Source organism: Tiliqua scincoides, chromosome 8, assembly GCF_035046505.1.
Source record: "Tiliqua scincoides isolate rTilSci1 chromosome 8, rTilSci1.hap2, whole genome shotgun sequence".
NCBI lineage: Eukaryota > Metazoa > Chordata > Lepidosauria > Squamata > Scincidae > Tiliqua > Tiliqua scincoides.
The window spans coordinates 9596802-9612654 of record NC_089828.1 but is presented as its reverse complement, the minus strand read 5'-3'; the positions used below and the strand labels follow the sequence as shown (position 1 = coordinate 9612654).

Here is a 15853-nt window from a genome sequence, read left to right as displayed (position 1 = left end):
CCACCCTGAGCTCCTTAGAGGAAAGGTGTATAAAAATGTGAAATTAATTATGTTGTATGGGGGGTGACAAAAATATATGGGCCCCGAGTGTCAAAATGATCTAGCTACGCCACTGGCTGGGGGGAACTGCAAGGGAGGTGGGGCCAAACCTACGAACACAGCTGGCTCCTGCTCCAGTCACATGGAAGTGTGGCTGTTTCCCTTGCCACTACAGCCAGGGACAGGAACCCAGGTAACAGTGCCAGTCCAAGAGAACCACCTGCGCCCTGACCCTCTGGACCAGAGCCTGCAAAGAAAGAGCCTGGGCTCTGCCCACTGGGGCCTGCCTAGCAGAGCCCTGACACAGCCATGGGAACAGAGGGGGAAACACTCCTCCCTCACAGCAGCAAAGAGGCACCAGTCCAGACACAGGAACAAAGACGCAGCCAGAGTATGTGCTGCCACATTTACTGCACTTAAAATATCCAGCACAAGGAGGGTTGGCGGGGACAGTGTTATAATTCCTAGCAAGAGACACACAGACACACCTGAACCACAGACACAGGTTTGTCGTTAAGGGGTGGGCAGGAACGCCCGGAGCCTCGGCCCACACCTGCCGACATTCAGAATATATTAAATATTAGTTCTGTACTGTACACCATTTGGCATCTCAGCAACCTGCTTCGAAGAAAACCTGATTTCAACCCAGCAGCTTTGCATCCTGGCAGTGGCCAGGGCAGTGGAGCAGCAGAGCCTGGACAGGGCCTCCCCCCATCCCCTGCCAAGCAAGAAAGGAAGACCCGTGCAGCACCGGCACAGGAGGCGCCACCTCCCCCACTCTACTTCAAGGGCTCTCAGTCCAGCAGCCACAGCTGGGGCTTGAAGGAGAGGCCCTGTCAAGCACCCAGTGGCCAAGAAGGTGGGGCGCTCTGCCCTGCAGCTGTTTTCCAGCTGCTGGGGCCGAGAGCACTTCAGTCATCGAGCTACACTTGGAGCACTGGGGCACAGGTCGGATGACCCCAGAAGCCCTCAGCTGTGTGCCCAGCAGGGGCCCCTTCTAGAGCCCAGAGCTCTTTGGCCAGGTCTGTGGCTGGCTGGCTGGCCTCTCCGCCTAACTGCTGTCCCCAATGGGTAAAAAAGGGTTCAGCAGAGGCTCTTCGCAGGTCAGCCCCCCAGAGCTCACCAGCCCCTCCCCAAGCTGCTCCTCACTAGCCCCTTCGCCATCAACCCCCGATCCCTCCAGTGGCTGCTCCAGGTCTTCCTCAGCCTCCTGCCCTGCCCTAGCCAGCAGCGAGGCCGTCCCCCTTGCCACCAACTCTGCCTCCTCTGCACTTTGCTCCTCCTTCCTTGGCTTCAGGGGCTCCCCACAGGCTCCACCGCCCTGCAGGCCCACGTCCTCTGCCCCAAGAGGCCCCTCCCTGGGCAGTCGGCCATTCTGCTTGTCCTTGCTGACTTGGGTGCTGAGCGGAGGCTTTTCAGGGAAGGCAAAGTGAGGACCACTCTCCAGAGACGTCGGCGATGAGGGGCCTGCGCTGGAGACGGTGCTGGAGGGGCCGCTGCTGTCTGCAGGGACATTGCAGAAAGGAATGTGATCAGTGGGAGGCAGGCACAAGTGTGCGTACCCAGCCCCCGTGTCAGCCACAGGAGTGTGTCAGTACAGTCAGGCAGCACATTCAGCAGTTGCTCCCACCCCAAGGGCAAAGAACATGAAGGTGATCTTGGGAAAACGTCCTGCAGATGGGGCAGAGAGAGTGCTCTTGTGATACACATTCCTCAGGGAGGCAGGAGAGTTGAGGCAGGTGCGCCCCACCTTGCTCTCCCAGTCTCTGATGGCTGCATAAATGCTGCACGTGTGTGCAGCTGAGTTGAGCACTGAAGGCAGAAGCACTGGCAGAGCAGAGGGCGTGAGGCTGAGCCCTGCCCTGCTTCTTCCGGCTGGCTGCACCAACCACCACAGCTACAAGCCACCCCCTGAATAAAAAGGGTGACCACCCTAGACTTCCCACCCACCCCCACGCAACAAGCAGCTTCTCACTCCCCTCCGCCACCCCAAAGCGCAAGATCTCCACCCCAAGGCTGTGGCCAACACAGTCACCCAACACACCATCACCACCAGCTACCTTGGCAAGCAGCCCACCATCCACCCCCTCCACCACACAGCCCCCTTCCTCCTGCTGGTCCCTCCAGAGGCCACACAACTACCCAAGTAGCTTTGCCTTTTAGCAAGCACCGCCTAACAGCCTCTCATATCCCTCTCCAACCCCACCACTCCCCATGAAGCCACTTACACCATGGGGGCTTCTCCGTGCGAGAGCGCAGTGGTAGGGCAGCAGAGGACAGGATCTGCTGTGGCAGGAAGGTAGCGTCTGGAGCCTGGCCATCCATCAGGGAGGCAAGCAGGTCTGAAGGACAGAGAAGGGTGAAGTCCTCCTTGATCGTGCCCAAGGGGCTGCAGCTGCCTCCTCAGGACCTTAGCCCCCTCTCCCCAAAGCAGCCAGCGGGGGGGGGGGGGCTGCTTCCTGACTGCTGTCTGGAGTACTGCAGGAGTCCTGGCTGATCAGTACCCACCCTGTCTCTGGGCTGCCGAGGCAGGGATGCAAAGGGAGGAGATGGTTTTGGTCTAGCCTTGCTGCCAAAATACAGGTAAGTGGCATAGCTAAGGGGGTGCAGGGGGTAGCAATTGCACCAACCAACAAGCTTTAGGGGGCAACAGCCTGAGCTTGACGCTAGTGGCCAAAAGTGTGAAAGTCTTGATATTTTTAAATAATTCAATTATGTTAAATACCATTTGATGTGGAATTTCACGCAGAATGCAATGAAACAAACCATGCCAAAATATATACCAGTAGTTCTCAGATGTTTACCACTGGCACCCACTTTTTTGGAATGAGAATTTGTCAGGAACCACTGGAAGTGACATCATCAAGCAGGAAAAATTTTTTTTAACAAACCTAGGCTGCAATCCTACCCATGCTTACCCAGGAGTAAGTCCCATTCACTATCATTGTTAAAAGAATATACATAGTAGCCTGTTAAAAGTACAGAGCAGTAATTTCTCCAGATGCAGTCACATACCATGGCAGCATAGAGCTAACATAGTCTAATATATTAAAAATAAAATATTGAGATGAATGGGGGCCCACCTAAAACTGGCTCGCAACCCACCTAGTGGATCCCAACCCACAGTCTGAGAAACACTGCTCTATGCTGTTAACCCGAAAATAACAACGCAACGGCATTATGTAGCAAAAGCAGGATTTTCTTAACTCAAAACTGACCAATGAGACTGATTGTTCCAAGAGCCAATTAGGTGTTGTTATGATACAGCAGAGAACCAATAAGGTATTCATATGGGGTGAGCCTGGGGGGAGGCAGCAGAGCAAGTGGGCGGAAAGCTGCTGGGGGAGGAGGCAGATTTCCCCCCATTTACACTTATTTTGAAAGCCTGGGTGGGTCATCACTTCCGGGGCATCATTTTGAGCTCGGCACCAGGGCTGTGTGACTGTTAGCTATGCCACTGCAGGCAAAGGCCCTTTCTTGGAGGTTCCTTGGTGGTAGCAGCAGCAGTGGCAGATGCAGCCTCCAAGGAGTCTCTCTGATCCTTCCATAGCTCGGCAACACTGCTTGGGTGCGCCGCACACCTCTTTCCCACAGAAACAGCTTTCACAAAGGTGGCTTACAAAGCAGGCAAGTACCAGAACAGAATCCCCAGCCCACCCAAGAGAGAACTGGCCCTGGGAAGGGTCCGCTGCAGCTCAGCGACCAACGGCCCTCCTCTGCCCAGCTCACAGACTCCCAGCTCCCAGGGGACGCTGCGTCTTTCGCATTCAGTTTTGCTCCAACGCAACAGTGGGAAAAGCAGGCCTGAGTCACTGACAACTGGCAAGCTAGCTTCCCTGATGCGGCACAGGCAGGCAGTCCCCAGCCCATAGCCCCTTCCTCTCCCTCCTGCTAGTACCTGCTGAGGGGGCTCCAGAGTGGGGGGTGCTGCAGCTCCTGGAAACAGCTGTCAAGAAATCCGTGACTTGGCGCAAGGAGAGCGAGTTGTGCAACGTCTCCAAGGGGTGGATGCTGGGCACCATGGAACAGCCTTCAAAACCTGCAAGCAAAGGCCAAACACTCTCCAGTGTCCAGGCGACATGCACAAGAGGAACACCTGGCACCTGTTGCTTCCCACTTCTGACATCGCCCTCTACCCCTTTCCAGACAATGCTTCAAATGTTCGGAGGAAGTCTTTCTGAACACTCCGGAGCAAACCACTGATGTTCTCCCTCCATGGCTCTAGGCAAGGACCAGGAGGCCAGGCTGACACATAGCCCAGGCCATAACAACACTGCCAAGCCCAGAACTTGCAGAGTAGAGGGACCCAGCCCTGAACCTTGTGTCCCTTCCAGGACCACTCAGGGGGCATCCCCAACCCAAAAGGGTCTAGACAGTGCCAATGGTCCTGTTCTGCACAGAGGTAGACAATGCTTCAAACTTCGGAGGAAGACTTTCTGAACACTCAGGAGCAAACCGATACCATCTGAGGAGGGAGCCATTCCTGCTGCAGCCTCTCCCTAGAGGAGGTGGCAAGGGCTCCAGGACCAGGGGTGGGGATGCCACTCCTGCTGCAGAGAAGCCTTGGGCCCCACCTCCCGACATCAGCCCAGTTGGCTAACAAAGCTCCCACCAGACAACTGCCAAATGCCACCCCTGAACAACAGCTAAGTTAAATTTTACTAAGCTTAGATTTGACACTGCAACATCTGAACCTTTCAGGAGAGAACCTTTTGTCAGGCAGCTGAGCAGGAGACAAAACGAGCCCAGCACGAGAGCTTCTAGGTGCTTCGTCCAAGTCCTGGACACCAACTGCGGCTCAGAGAGAACTTTGCAAAAGACCACAGCAGAAAGGCAGCACCAGGCCCTCTGGAGAGCTGTGAGCAGGCATCATCTCAGGGGCACCATGCACCTGGCCTCCTACTTCACTCAAGTCCTCCCTGGGCACTGGGGCCAAGCGAAGAGGACACCAAGGCAGACATGGCTCCCAGGCCTATCACAGCCACCAGCTCTGCTATCCAAGAGGTTGGCCTTCAGGCAGGGCTGCTGTGCTCCCAAGGTGTTGGGGTGGCTGGAAGGGGGGGCGGCGGCACCACTCGCTTGGCCACTGTGCCCAAGCGCTTAGGCTGCAGGGCAACTCCTAGGAACTGGGGAGTAGTAGAACTGCAGAGCTGCCTGCACTGGAACAAAGCCCTGGCACGAACCCCTCCCCACTTCGAGGGCAAGGGGAGGCCAGGTGACCGCAGCAACAATGCAGGAAGAAGAGCTCAAGCCTGGGCACACCTCCACCCTAAACAGGGCTCCTGTTCTGCCATTGACCCCTAGGCAACCGAGGAGCGCCCATGCTCTTCTCAGAAGCCTGCTGCAGAGGAGTGGCAGAGACTGCGCGTGCACTGCCGCTTCCCAGCTTCCTTGGCACCTTGCATGCAGGCCCTGAATTAACACCCCCTCTCCCTCTCAAAAGGGAAGTGGCTCACCCATGCAATGCAACTCCCCCCCACACACACACACACTGCAAGCCTCAGTGCCAGCTGCCAAGTGTGCTGGATTTGCAGTGTTTTGTTCCCCAGGAACTCTGTAGCTGGCACTGCCTATAGGCCATGAGCTCAGAAGCACCAACAGTGCCCCCCAGAGGCAAAGCCAAACACCATGCAAGGCTGGCAGGAGCAGCAGCAGCAGCTGAAAGTAATGACCCGCCCTCAACACTGTCCAGCCTGCTCCCACCCAAGGGCCTCACTGCTCATGGCCCCAGGATCAGCAGAAGCATCCTGGCTGCACACACCAGACCATGTGCAGGTGGACAGGAAGCAAGGAAAAGCACCCACTGGGCTCCGCAAGGCAAGAACCACACATGCTGCCCATTGTGGTGCCAGAGAAGGGCAGGCTTCCCTCACCTGCACCTTCTGGGCAAGCGGCCAGGCCACACACGTGCTGCCCATGCCGTACCGTCGACGGTCTCCAGCTCACCCCGGCCATAGACCAGCCAGTCCTGGAAAAGGCGCAGGTGGTAGGAGCACTGGTGGAGGTGATGGGCCACAGTTGCATCCAGGGGGATGGTCTGGGTCACGGTGGCAAAGTCAGGGGAAGAGCGGCACAGGAGCCCTGTGACATGGTAGCCTTCCAGTTCATCTGGGGGGGGGGGTGTCCACAAATTATATGTGAGAAAGGTACCACTGAACAAAGGTCCAGGCAGCCAGGGAGCCCTCCCCTGGATAAAGCCCACTCAAATCAGCAGGAAAGGGCACAGGGACCACCCACCATGGCTACTGCAGACGCTGCCCCCAGCAAAGGGAAAAGGCACTTCTCATGCATCCCTTGTGCCTGACAAAGAGCCCTGTCACCAGCCATGCTGGCACAGCAGGCCCCAAAGGAGGCCAACAGACCAAAGTACAGCCAGCGTCTCCGCCCTCACCCACAAGTGATGCTTGCCACTTGTGGCTTGCTGGGGCCAGGCTTGACTGAGAGACAGGAGCCACACAGCAGCCCCAGGTTCCATCAACACCCACTTGGAGAGGGGTCAGAGGTTGCACTGACCTTCCTTCAGCTCCACTCTCCAGGCTAAAACAGTCCCTCCTACGACAGCACCATCCAGGAAGCAGCAGCACTCACCCCACTGGCTCTGGAAAGGGGCGCCAGTGGAAATGGTGGCCCTTCCGTGTCCCATGCAGGCTTCTGGGATGCATGCCTGTTACGAACACTCGCCCCCCCCAGGTCACATCCGAGCACAATGCTCAGAATTTAAAAAGAAGTAGCAGGAAAAATGCTTCCATCTTCATCCCAGCAGGCTGTGTGAGCAGGATACAAATCCCACCACCTGTAATGTGAAGCAGCAACCTGCGCAGCCTGGAAGACTGCCTGCCTGCCAGCTGGCAAATCAGAGCAGAGGACTATGACAGAAACACTGAAAGAGGGGTTATGATCTGGGCTGAGACATACGGGCCCTCCTCCCATGGTGCCAACCATCCTGTACCTGCACATATCCCAGGATCACCTGCCAGCCAAAAGGGGCAACTGTTTCCACCAATGATTTCCCTTCAGAGGGCAGGGAAGGTCCTGCTACTGCCAGTGGCCACAGGAGTTCACAGTGCCAGTGCATACATAGGGCTGCCTAGCTGCCAGAAGCTTTGGGGTACTTCCCAGCAAGTGGGCACAGACTTGTGTTCCGAAGCATGTCACGCACCTGCTGTTCTTCACACCACACTCAAGCAAAGTAGACATAAGAACATAAGAAGAGCCCCGCTGGATCAGGCCATAGGCCCATCTAGTCCCGCTTCCTATATCTCACAGTGACCCACCAAATGCTCCAGGGAGCACAGAAGACAACAGACACAACCTGCGTCCTGGTGCCCTCCCCTGCATCTGGCAATCAGAGGCAGCCTGCCTCTAAAACCAAGGTAGAAGCAAAAGTGTGAGAGAACACACCTTTTCGGGAGTAAGTTCCACTGAGCACAATGGGACCTGCTTCTGAGAAGACCTGCCCAGGCTGGAGAGGTGCCTCTGCTTGCCTAGAGGACAAAGGTGCTATGGTGGTTGTGTTTGTTCCCCTTTGCACCCTTGGGGTTTTGTGTGTGTGTCTTAAGAGGGAGAGTTGACTTTAAATGAAGAAGAAAAAGTAGAGAATTGGCATTATCCAATTAGGAAGTAGGGAGGTACCTTTCAGTTGGAAGGTAAATAGGAATTCAGTATTCTTTGTCTTGCTGTTCTAAACAGTGGAAGTGGAGGATTCAGAAAGAGGCGGCTGGCAGTGTGAGGCGGTGTGAATTAACTTGCCAGTTAGAATTTTATAGGGTCTTAATCTGGGGAATTAAGCTTTCCTTTTACCAATCATTTTATAAATCTTTTGTATTTGTATTATACTGATTGTTTAAATTAGAAGTACAGGTTGAGTCTCATTATTTGCAAGGGTTCTATTCCCAGGACTCAAGTGGTTGGCAAAAAACACACTCAAGGAAATCAATTTAAAGAACAAAGTCCCTTTGCTCCAGTGATTGAAAAACAGCCTTGCTGCCCTTTTGAAATGCACACAGAGGCAATCAGTCTCTCTCCAGGCGCTTAGGCTTCACTAGGAGGCAGCAATCCCTCCCTTCACCAGGAGCCCCAACTGGGGGAAAGAATGGAGAAGGTGATAATCACTACCATTAAGCCTTCTTTCACGTGCTCCGGGGGAAGGGAGGAGTGAAGCTGGAGATAGAATGATTGATGGATTGTCAGCCAGCTGCCCTCTCTCGCATTAATGAGGCTATTGTTAAAGGACTGTTTTCCCTTAATTTAAAGGGTACTTCTCATCATGTTGAGACAGAAAAATCTGTGGATACTTAGGTTATACCTGTAATCACTTGCATGACTGTCTCCCTACAACAGTAAAGAGCAGTTTTTAAAACTGTGATTTTAAAGGGATGCATTTTCCCCTTCTCCAGGGATCAGCACATTCCTTCTCATTTGCAGGGGCCATTCGTGTTGAGTCAAATCCCTGTAAAAAAAATCCGCATATAGCAAGGTTGGACCTGTATTCTAGAACCGCTTGATGTTTGTTTTAATTGGGTTCCACTATGCAAAGGTAATTTTATTCTGCCAATTTAGGGCCCAATCCTATCCAACTTTGCAGCACTGGTGCAGCTGCAGTGCAGCCCCCAGGTAAGTGAACAAATGTTCCCATACCTTGAGGAGGCCTCTGTGACTGCCTCCTCACCACAGGATGCAGAGCATGCCTCATTGGCACAGTTGCACCGGCATTGGAAAATTGGATAGGATTGGGCACTTAGTTGTACTGGGGAGTTTCATGTTCCATAGTATTAAATTCTTGTTCCTCTTTCTCTTGTTTGGGAATCACTGGGAGTGACAGCTCCCCTTCTCTCTTCATAAATTTTATTAAAAAATAGTCTTAGGAAAGACCTTAAAGGGCTCTGCCCAGAGAGCTGTTTGGGAGATTTGGGAAAGCCTAGGCTGGTGGTAGCAGAAGTACAGGCTGAGCCTACTTCTCTGTGGATTGTCCATCTGTAGATTTGGCTCAATGCGGGTCCTCCTGACCCCCACTGAGCCACATTCAGCCCAACCTGAAGCCTCCAGAGCCAACTGAGCTGTGCTCCAATTGACACTGGAAGCTCTTCTAAGGCCCGTGGAGGCTATGCGCAGCCTCCATGGGCCTCAGAAAGGCCTCTGGAGGTCCAGAAAACCCTTCTAGGACCTCCTGAGGCCACTCCACAGGCCTCAGAAGAGCCTCCATAAGAACAGCCCCGCTGGATCAGTCCACAGGTCCATCTAGTAACTTCCTGTATCTCACAGCAGCCCACCAAATGGTGGAAGCACAAAAGACAACCAGAGACCTGCATCCCAGTGCCCTCCCTTGCATCTCACATTTTTACATAGTCCATTTCTAAAATCAGGAGGTTGCACATACACATCATGGCTTGTAACCCGTGATGGACTTTTCTTCCAGAAATTTGACCAATTTCTTTTTAAAGGCACCTAGGCCAGATGCCATCACCACATCCTTTGGCAATGAGTTCCACAGACCAACCACATGCTGAGCAAAGAAATATTTTCTTTTGTCTGTCCTAACTTTCCCAACACTCAATTTTAGTGGATTTCCCCTGGTTCTGGTGTTGTGTCAGAGCAGTAGTTCCCAACCTTTAGGATCTTGCGGACTGCTGAGGTAAAAATTGGAATTGTCATGGACGACATGTGGCTGTGGGTGGTCTGGGCTTCACCCTCTCTGGTGGTCTGTCTCTCAAGCGCTCCCCCACTTACTATCAAAAAGGATGGAGAATGGACAGCCTCAGCTGAAACTTCAGTGGCTGTGGGCAGTCCATTCTCCACCCTTTTTGGTTGTCAGTAGGAGATTGCTTGCTCGGCAAGACACTGGAAGTAATCAACGGTGATTTTCTCTGGAGACCTCGAGCACCACTTCTCAGGGTCTTACAGACCACAGGTTGGGAACCAGTGTGTTAAGAGGGAAAAGAGCATCTCTCTATCCACTCTATCCTTCCCATGCGTAATTTTGTATGTCTTAATCATGTCTCCCTTCAGGCGCCTTCCTTCCAGACTGAAGAGCCCCAAACTCTGGAGTCGCCTCCGGAGAAGTGGCCTCTGAGGCTTTTGGGGGCCTCCGGAGGCTCGTGGAGGCTGCGCACAGCATTCACAGGCCTCAGAAAGGCCTCCGGAGGCTCTGGAAGGGAACTTTTGGAAAACTGGAAGTGCCCTTCTAGGACCTCTGGAAACCACAGAGTGGCCTATGGAGACTGCGTGGAGCCTCCACAGGCCTCAGAACAGCTCCAGACATGACTGGGGCAAGGCTCTGGTGGCATTCGGAGCTCAGTGGACCCCGAATTTTGTGTGACTTCGTTTCATGTGAAATTCGGTATTCACAACGGTTCCAGGAACAGAACCCTTGCAAATAACGAGGGTCCACCTGTATCACTAAGTTCTTCCACACTTGGCCATGACAGGTGCCCATCACAGCTGCTCCCTTCCTGCACTAACCATTGCCCATTTTCCTGGAAGCCACCCTTGACAGTAGGACCCAGTGCTGACCTTGCTCACAGCTTGCTTCCCCCCCCCCATACACACATACCTGAAGGGTGCCCTTGAGCCAAGAGGCTATGGCTGTGGTTCCCAAACTTTTTTGACTGGTGGCTCCCTTTACCTACTTGGCCATGGCTCCTCATTAGGGCTACAATCCTATACATTGTATAGGGCAGTGAGGATTCAGCAACTCCCATGGCTGGTTTCCACGGCTCCCCAGGGAACCACAGTTCAGGAACCACTAAGCTATGAGGCAGATTTGTCCATGTCATTCCTTGCCTCGCCTCGCCTCACCTCACCCCTTCTGCCCCCTGCTTTTTCTTGCCACAGGTCAGGCAGAGCATTGAGCTCCAATGCTCCGCTCTGTATTTGTGCAGCTGAGTCCAGTGCCTCTGACCAGCTCCACTGCGTTGCAGCTTTGGAACAAGCCCCCACCTTCGCTTCGGGCAGGTGCTCCAATGAAAAGCCCCAAGTATCTGGCATTGGAAAGAGATCTGGGTGAATTTCTTGGACAGAGAAACCCACTGGGAGTGCCCAGCTGGGAGGAACACACAGTGGTTGTAGCCATGTTCTAGAAGACAGACTCTCTATGAAGTGAGCTGGGCAGGGGGCAAAAGAGGAGATGCACAGCTGAAGGAAGCCCCGGGCTTCAGGCAGCCACTTTCCACAAGGAGACAATACAAGTGGGCAAACTGTCCTCAGAGAGAAAGAAACACTGTGAGCTGCCTCCCCTGCAATGTGAGCTGCAATCCTATGCGCACTTGCATCGGAGGGAGCCCCGCTGAACACAAGGGGACTCACATCTGAGCAGTCCTTCATCACATGTAATATAAATGGGAGCACCAACAGCGCTCTCCCCTACAGAAGATCAACACACTGACGAGAGGGGCTTCTCCCCCCCCATTCCAAGCACACTCACAAAAGATTAAGCAAAAGCTGCATTTGCTGTTGCTTCTCCTACAACTCCAGCTGAGGGGAGGACAAGTTGCAGCCAAGGGGGACTTCTCCTTGTTCCCTCTAAGGACGCAAAATTCAAAGGCACCAAAAACCGCCTGCGCTGCGCATGCATCCACTCAGCATCCCCGTGGAAGATACTGGACTCCTGGAACAAAATGTGAAGCAGGTCCTGGAGAGCCTGCGAGGCAAAACTCATGGAGAAGGAAACCGACGTGGGTTTCGGGCTCAAATGCACCTCCTGCATGGAAACGGGCCTTTCTCCCTGGGGACCAGGCCTCATTTGACACACTTTTCAAGACCTCCAAGTGACCACTGCAGAGCAAACCAGGAAGACTCATAGCCCAATCCTAAGCTGCCTGGCGCACGGGGCTGCAGCGGCACCAAAAAGGGCTGCTGCCGTATCCAGCATGCCCCAGGCAGCTGCCACTACCTTCCTGATGAAGGGGTCCCTTGTCCCCTTCCCCCAGATAAGCGTGTATCTCACAGTGGGGCTTCTCGATTCTGCGACAACCCAAGGGTTGGCTCCGTGCTAGGCAATGGCTTCAGTCCACTGGTCCTGCCTCCCTCCCTCTTCCTGGCATGCCTCCTCTCTGCCTTCTCTCCACCCTCCCTCTGCCTCCTCCCACCCCAGAATGCCCCCTCTCCACTGCCCAGCAGGCCAAGCAGTGGAGTCGCAGTGATCCACTGGTGCTGGGGCCCACAAACATGCCTCAGGGCATGTTTGCGACAGTGCACACCAACAGTAAGCCAGCATGCACTCTTAAGGCTTGGGCACCCAGGCTGCTGCTGCTGCTCTCTCATCCAGAGAGGCAGTCCCCTTGCCTGCCAGCCACCCTGGACAGCAGCAGCAGGGGGTGTCTTTCTTCAGTGAGAAATAAACAGGTACATCAACGCACAGACTGAGACCATTCCTGTCTCAAAGAAATGCTCTCCAGGCCATGCCCAAGGGAGTCTGAACAAGAGGTGATGGGAAGGCCCAGACAGGCCCTACTCAGAGTTCAGCTTTGGGCAGCACTTTTCAAGAGGGACACTCATCTGCTGGGGTCAGAGGAGGGCGGAGAAAACGCTGAGGGCACCAAGTCCTGTGAGGAGTGGCCAAAAGAAGGAGGCAGCCGCTGCCTGAGGGGAGGCACATGGCTGCCTCCAAGGGTACAAAGGCTGTCACACAGAGGAAGGGATGCTGGTTTTTGGTGCCCCCCCCCCCCAAGGACAGGGCTAGAACCAACAGGGTGAAGTGACAGGGACCCAGATTTAGGCTGGACACAACTGCACGAGCCACCTGGCCCTGGAACGGTCTGCCTCATGCAGTGCTGAGCTCTCCCTCATTGGACCATGCCAAGCAGAGGCTGGATGGGCACCTGCCAGGGATGCTGCAGTGGCCGGCACTGAGCAGGGGGCTGGACCCCCAAGATCCCTTCCAACTCTGGTATGCTAAGAGCCTATGACTTCAGACCATCTCCACTGAGCCTGGAGGGAAAGGCAATGCTGTCGCATCAGGGGTAGTCCAGGAGCTAGAGGGCAAGCTAGTCCACCCCCAAGGGAGCAGCTGTTTCTCCCCCTCCCCCATTAGTGCTGTTGCTGGGTATGTGAGTATGCACATGTTGGGAGCTCCCCCCCCCCCTTCCCTGTGAGAGCACAAAGGGGAAGAGCAAAGCAAGTTAGTGAACGGCAGGTACACAGGGTGTGACCTGTGGGCTCTCACGCCTGGAGGAGGACGGGAGGCCAGGAGGGAGGGCGAGGGATGGAGGGGCGCCCAGTTAAGAAGCACACGTACCATTAGTTGGATGCTTTGCAAACGACACAGAAAACCGCTTAATGGCCGGCATAGACAAGAGCTCTGGGGGAACAAGAAGAGACATTTGTGTCAGTCCACTGCTGGCGGTGCCCCGGCCCCTGCTGCCCGCCTGCACTGGAGACGCCCACACCCTGAAGGGGCAGCAGGAGCAAGAGGCTGGACACAGAGTCAGCAGGGCAGGGGTGGCAGTGGCAGCCACAGCAGAGGCTCCACACCAGGCCATGCAGGTGGCAGGGCAGGGGTCAGAAAGGGTTCTTGCTCCTCTACAGCCTAGGGCACTCTAGCCAGAGCCTTCTGCCAGGGGTCAGCACTAGCCAGTCTGTCCTCTGGTCAGTCCCTCCTACCCGGCAGGTGCCTGCTGGTGACCAGATGTGTGCAAATGTGTGCAGACCCCACCTGGCCAAGGCCAGCACCACTGAGCCTCCATGTGTGTGCAAAAATGAGGAACACATCACCTCCTCCTCCTCTGGTTGTCATGCAACTCTGCTGCAATGCTCCTTCTGCAGGCCGCCCACGAATAACCACGAGGCGAAACCCCCCCCCCCACAGGCTGCGGCTCCCCCCACCCTGCTCCCCCTACCCTTAAATATCCCAGCCCCAGGAGGGTTTGCTCCTCCAACAAGCACACAGCACACTGGCCCAGCACTGCAGTTCCACCTTAAGAAAGTAGTACCCAAGAGGCATCAGCTGTTCTGGCCAGACAGGAGTGTGGCTGAGGCCCAAGGAATGCCTTGGCTTGTTCTCCCCAAAACAAGTAGAACAGACATCATAAGACCTTCCAGCCACCACCCCAAGGACACCTGAGTAGCCGGCAGAAGAACCAAACCATTCAGGCAAACTCCTCAGGAGAGCCTGGAAACAGCCCCGAGGGGGTAGGGGGATGGGAGGGCAGTCGCTGCTGGCTTCTTAGCAGAGACACACCTCAACCCACACTGGAGATCCTCCTCCTTCTGCCGCCCCCACCCCTACCCTCACAAGTACACAAAGGTAGGGTATGGCACCTCACAAAGCAGAACAAATCTGATCCAGACCAGCCACTGACACCTGGGCCAGAGACTGGCAGCTGCTGCAGCTGACTGAGCAACCCCTCCAGGGAGGGCAAACTGGAACCACAAACAACACACAGGAGCCCTCCATGGTCATAAGAACAGCCCCACTGGATCAGGCCATAGGTCCATCTAGTCCAGCTTCCTGAATCTCACAGTGGCCCACCAAATGCCTCAGAGAGCACACATGACAACAAGAGACCTACATCCTGGTGACATCTCCTGCATTCTGAGGTAACCCACTTCTAAAATCAGGGGGTTGCACATACACATCATGGCTTGTAACCCATGATGGACTTTTCCTCCAGAAATCTGACAAACCCCTAGGCCCGATGCCATCACCACATGCGGTGGCAAGGAATTTCACGGACTCAACGCTGAGTAAAGAAATATTTTCTTTTGCCTGTCCTAACTCTCCCAACACTCAATTTTAGCAGATGTCCCCTGGTTCTGGAGTTGCGCGAGAGGGAAAAGAGCATCTCTCTATCCACTCTATCCATCCCCTGCATAATTTTGTTAGTCATGTCCCCCCCTCAGGTGCCTTTTTTCTAGACTGAAGAGCCCCAAAGGCTGTAGCCTTTCCTCATAAGGGAGGTGCCTCAGCCCAGTCATCATTTTTGTTGTCCTCTTCTGCACCTTTTCCATTTCCATGATATCCTTTTTGAGATGTGGCGACCAGAACTGGACACGATACTCCAGGTGTGGCCAAGTCGACATAAAGCTCCTTGGTGCTCAGCATCCCAAGGAGGGCAGTTGGCCAGAGCTTAAAGATCTGGGAAGTACAGCAGGCTGCCAAGAGGCCAAGTGCCCTCCCACCCCCACCCCCTGCAGAGCAGCTCTCAGGCTGCCCTTTCTGGCAGTAACAGCAGAATCCAGTAAGAGCCATGCCAAGGGCGCCGCCGGTCTTGCACACAGCCACCCACACGCCCCTGATCTTGGGCGGGGCTGCAGAGCTGCACTCACCATCCTTGCACAGAAAGCCAGAGGCAAATTTCTTCCCGTGGCTGCGGGCATAGTCCTGGAGGTTTGGGGCACTGGAGGAGCCCCCGAGGACCGTGGTGCTGAAGAGTCCCGTGCACTGCGACCCTGCAAAGATGCCACAGAAGCCATCAGCACAACCCGCCGCGGGCTACCTATACGACCAGGGCTACTGGGGCAAGAAGCGGCCAGGCCTGAGGAAGAGGCCTCAAGGACCTGCCCCAGCACCCTCCTCCCCCAGCCCAGGAATGGCCTCAGGGACCTTTTCTGCTTAGTCAGAAGGCTGCTGGGCACTCGAACAAGCCACCTACAGATACGCCCTTGTCAAAACCGAGACCTCTGCCTCCCCAGGACCCAGAGCCATTCACAGCATGATCCGTACCCAGCTCCACCACAGCAAGCCCAAGAACCCTCAATAAAGGCAAGTCCCAGCAGCACCACAGGCCATCACCACCTCCAACTGCCACAGCGCTCTCAGGGTCAGGCCTGTGGCAGGGGGTCCAAGCTTCTGGGCCCCCATTCACCTAAGTACCTAGGT

At 54.9% G+C, this 15853-nt stretch overlaps 1 protein-coding gene across 1 annotated transcript in view; it reads right to left on the bottom strand.

Annotated features, from left to right (window-relative positions):
- Positions 1–825: 825 nt before the first annotated feature.
- The window catches only part of PPIP5K1 (diphosphoinositol pentakisphosphate kinase 1), a 30645-nt gene continuing 15617 nt past the window's right edge, over positions 826–15853 (bottom strand). Inside the window, exons 25-29 of the mRNA XM_066635911.1 lie at positions 15301–15423; positions 13271–13333; positions 3938–4078; positions 2268–2381; positions 826–1542 (exon numbers count right to left, since the gene is read on the bottom strand). Of these exons, the coding sequence (XP_066492008.1) occupies positions 1091–1542; positions 2268–2381; positions 3938–4078; positions 13271–13333; positions 15301–15423 (893 nt within the window). The 3' untranslated portion in view covers positions 826–1090. The remainder of the gene's footprint in view (positions 1543–2267; positions 2382–3937; positions 4079–13270; positions 13334–15300; positions 15424–15853) is intronic.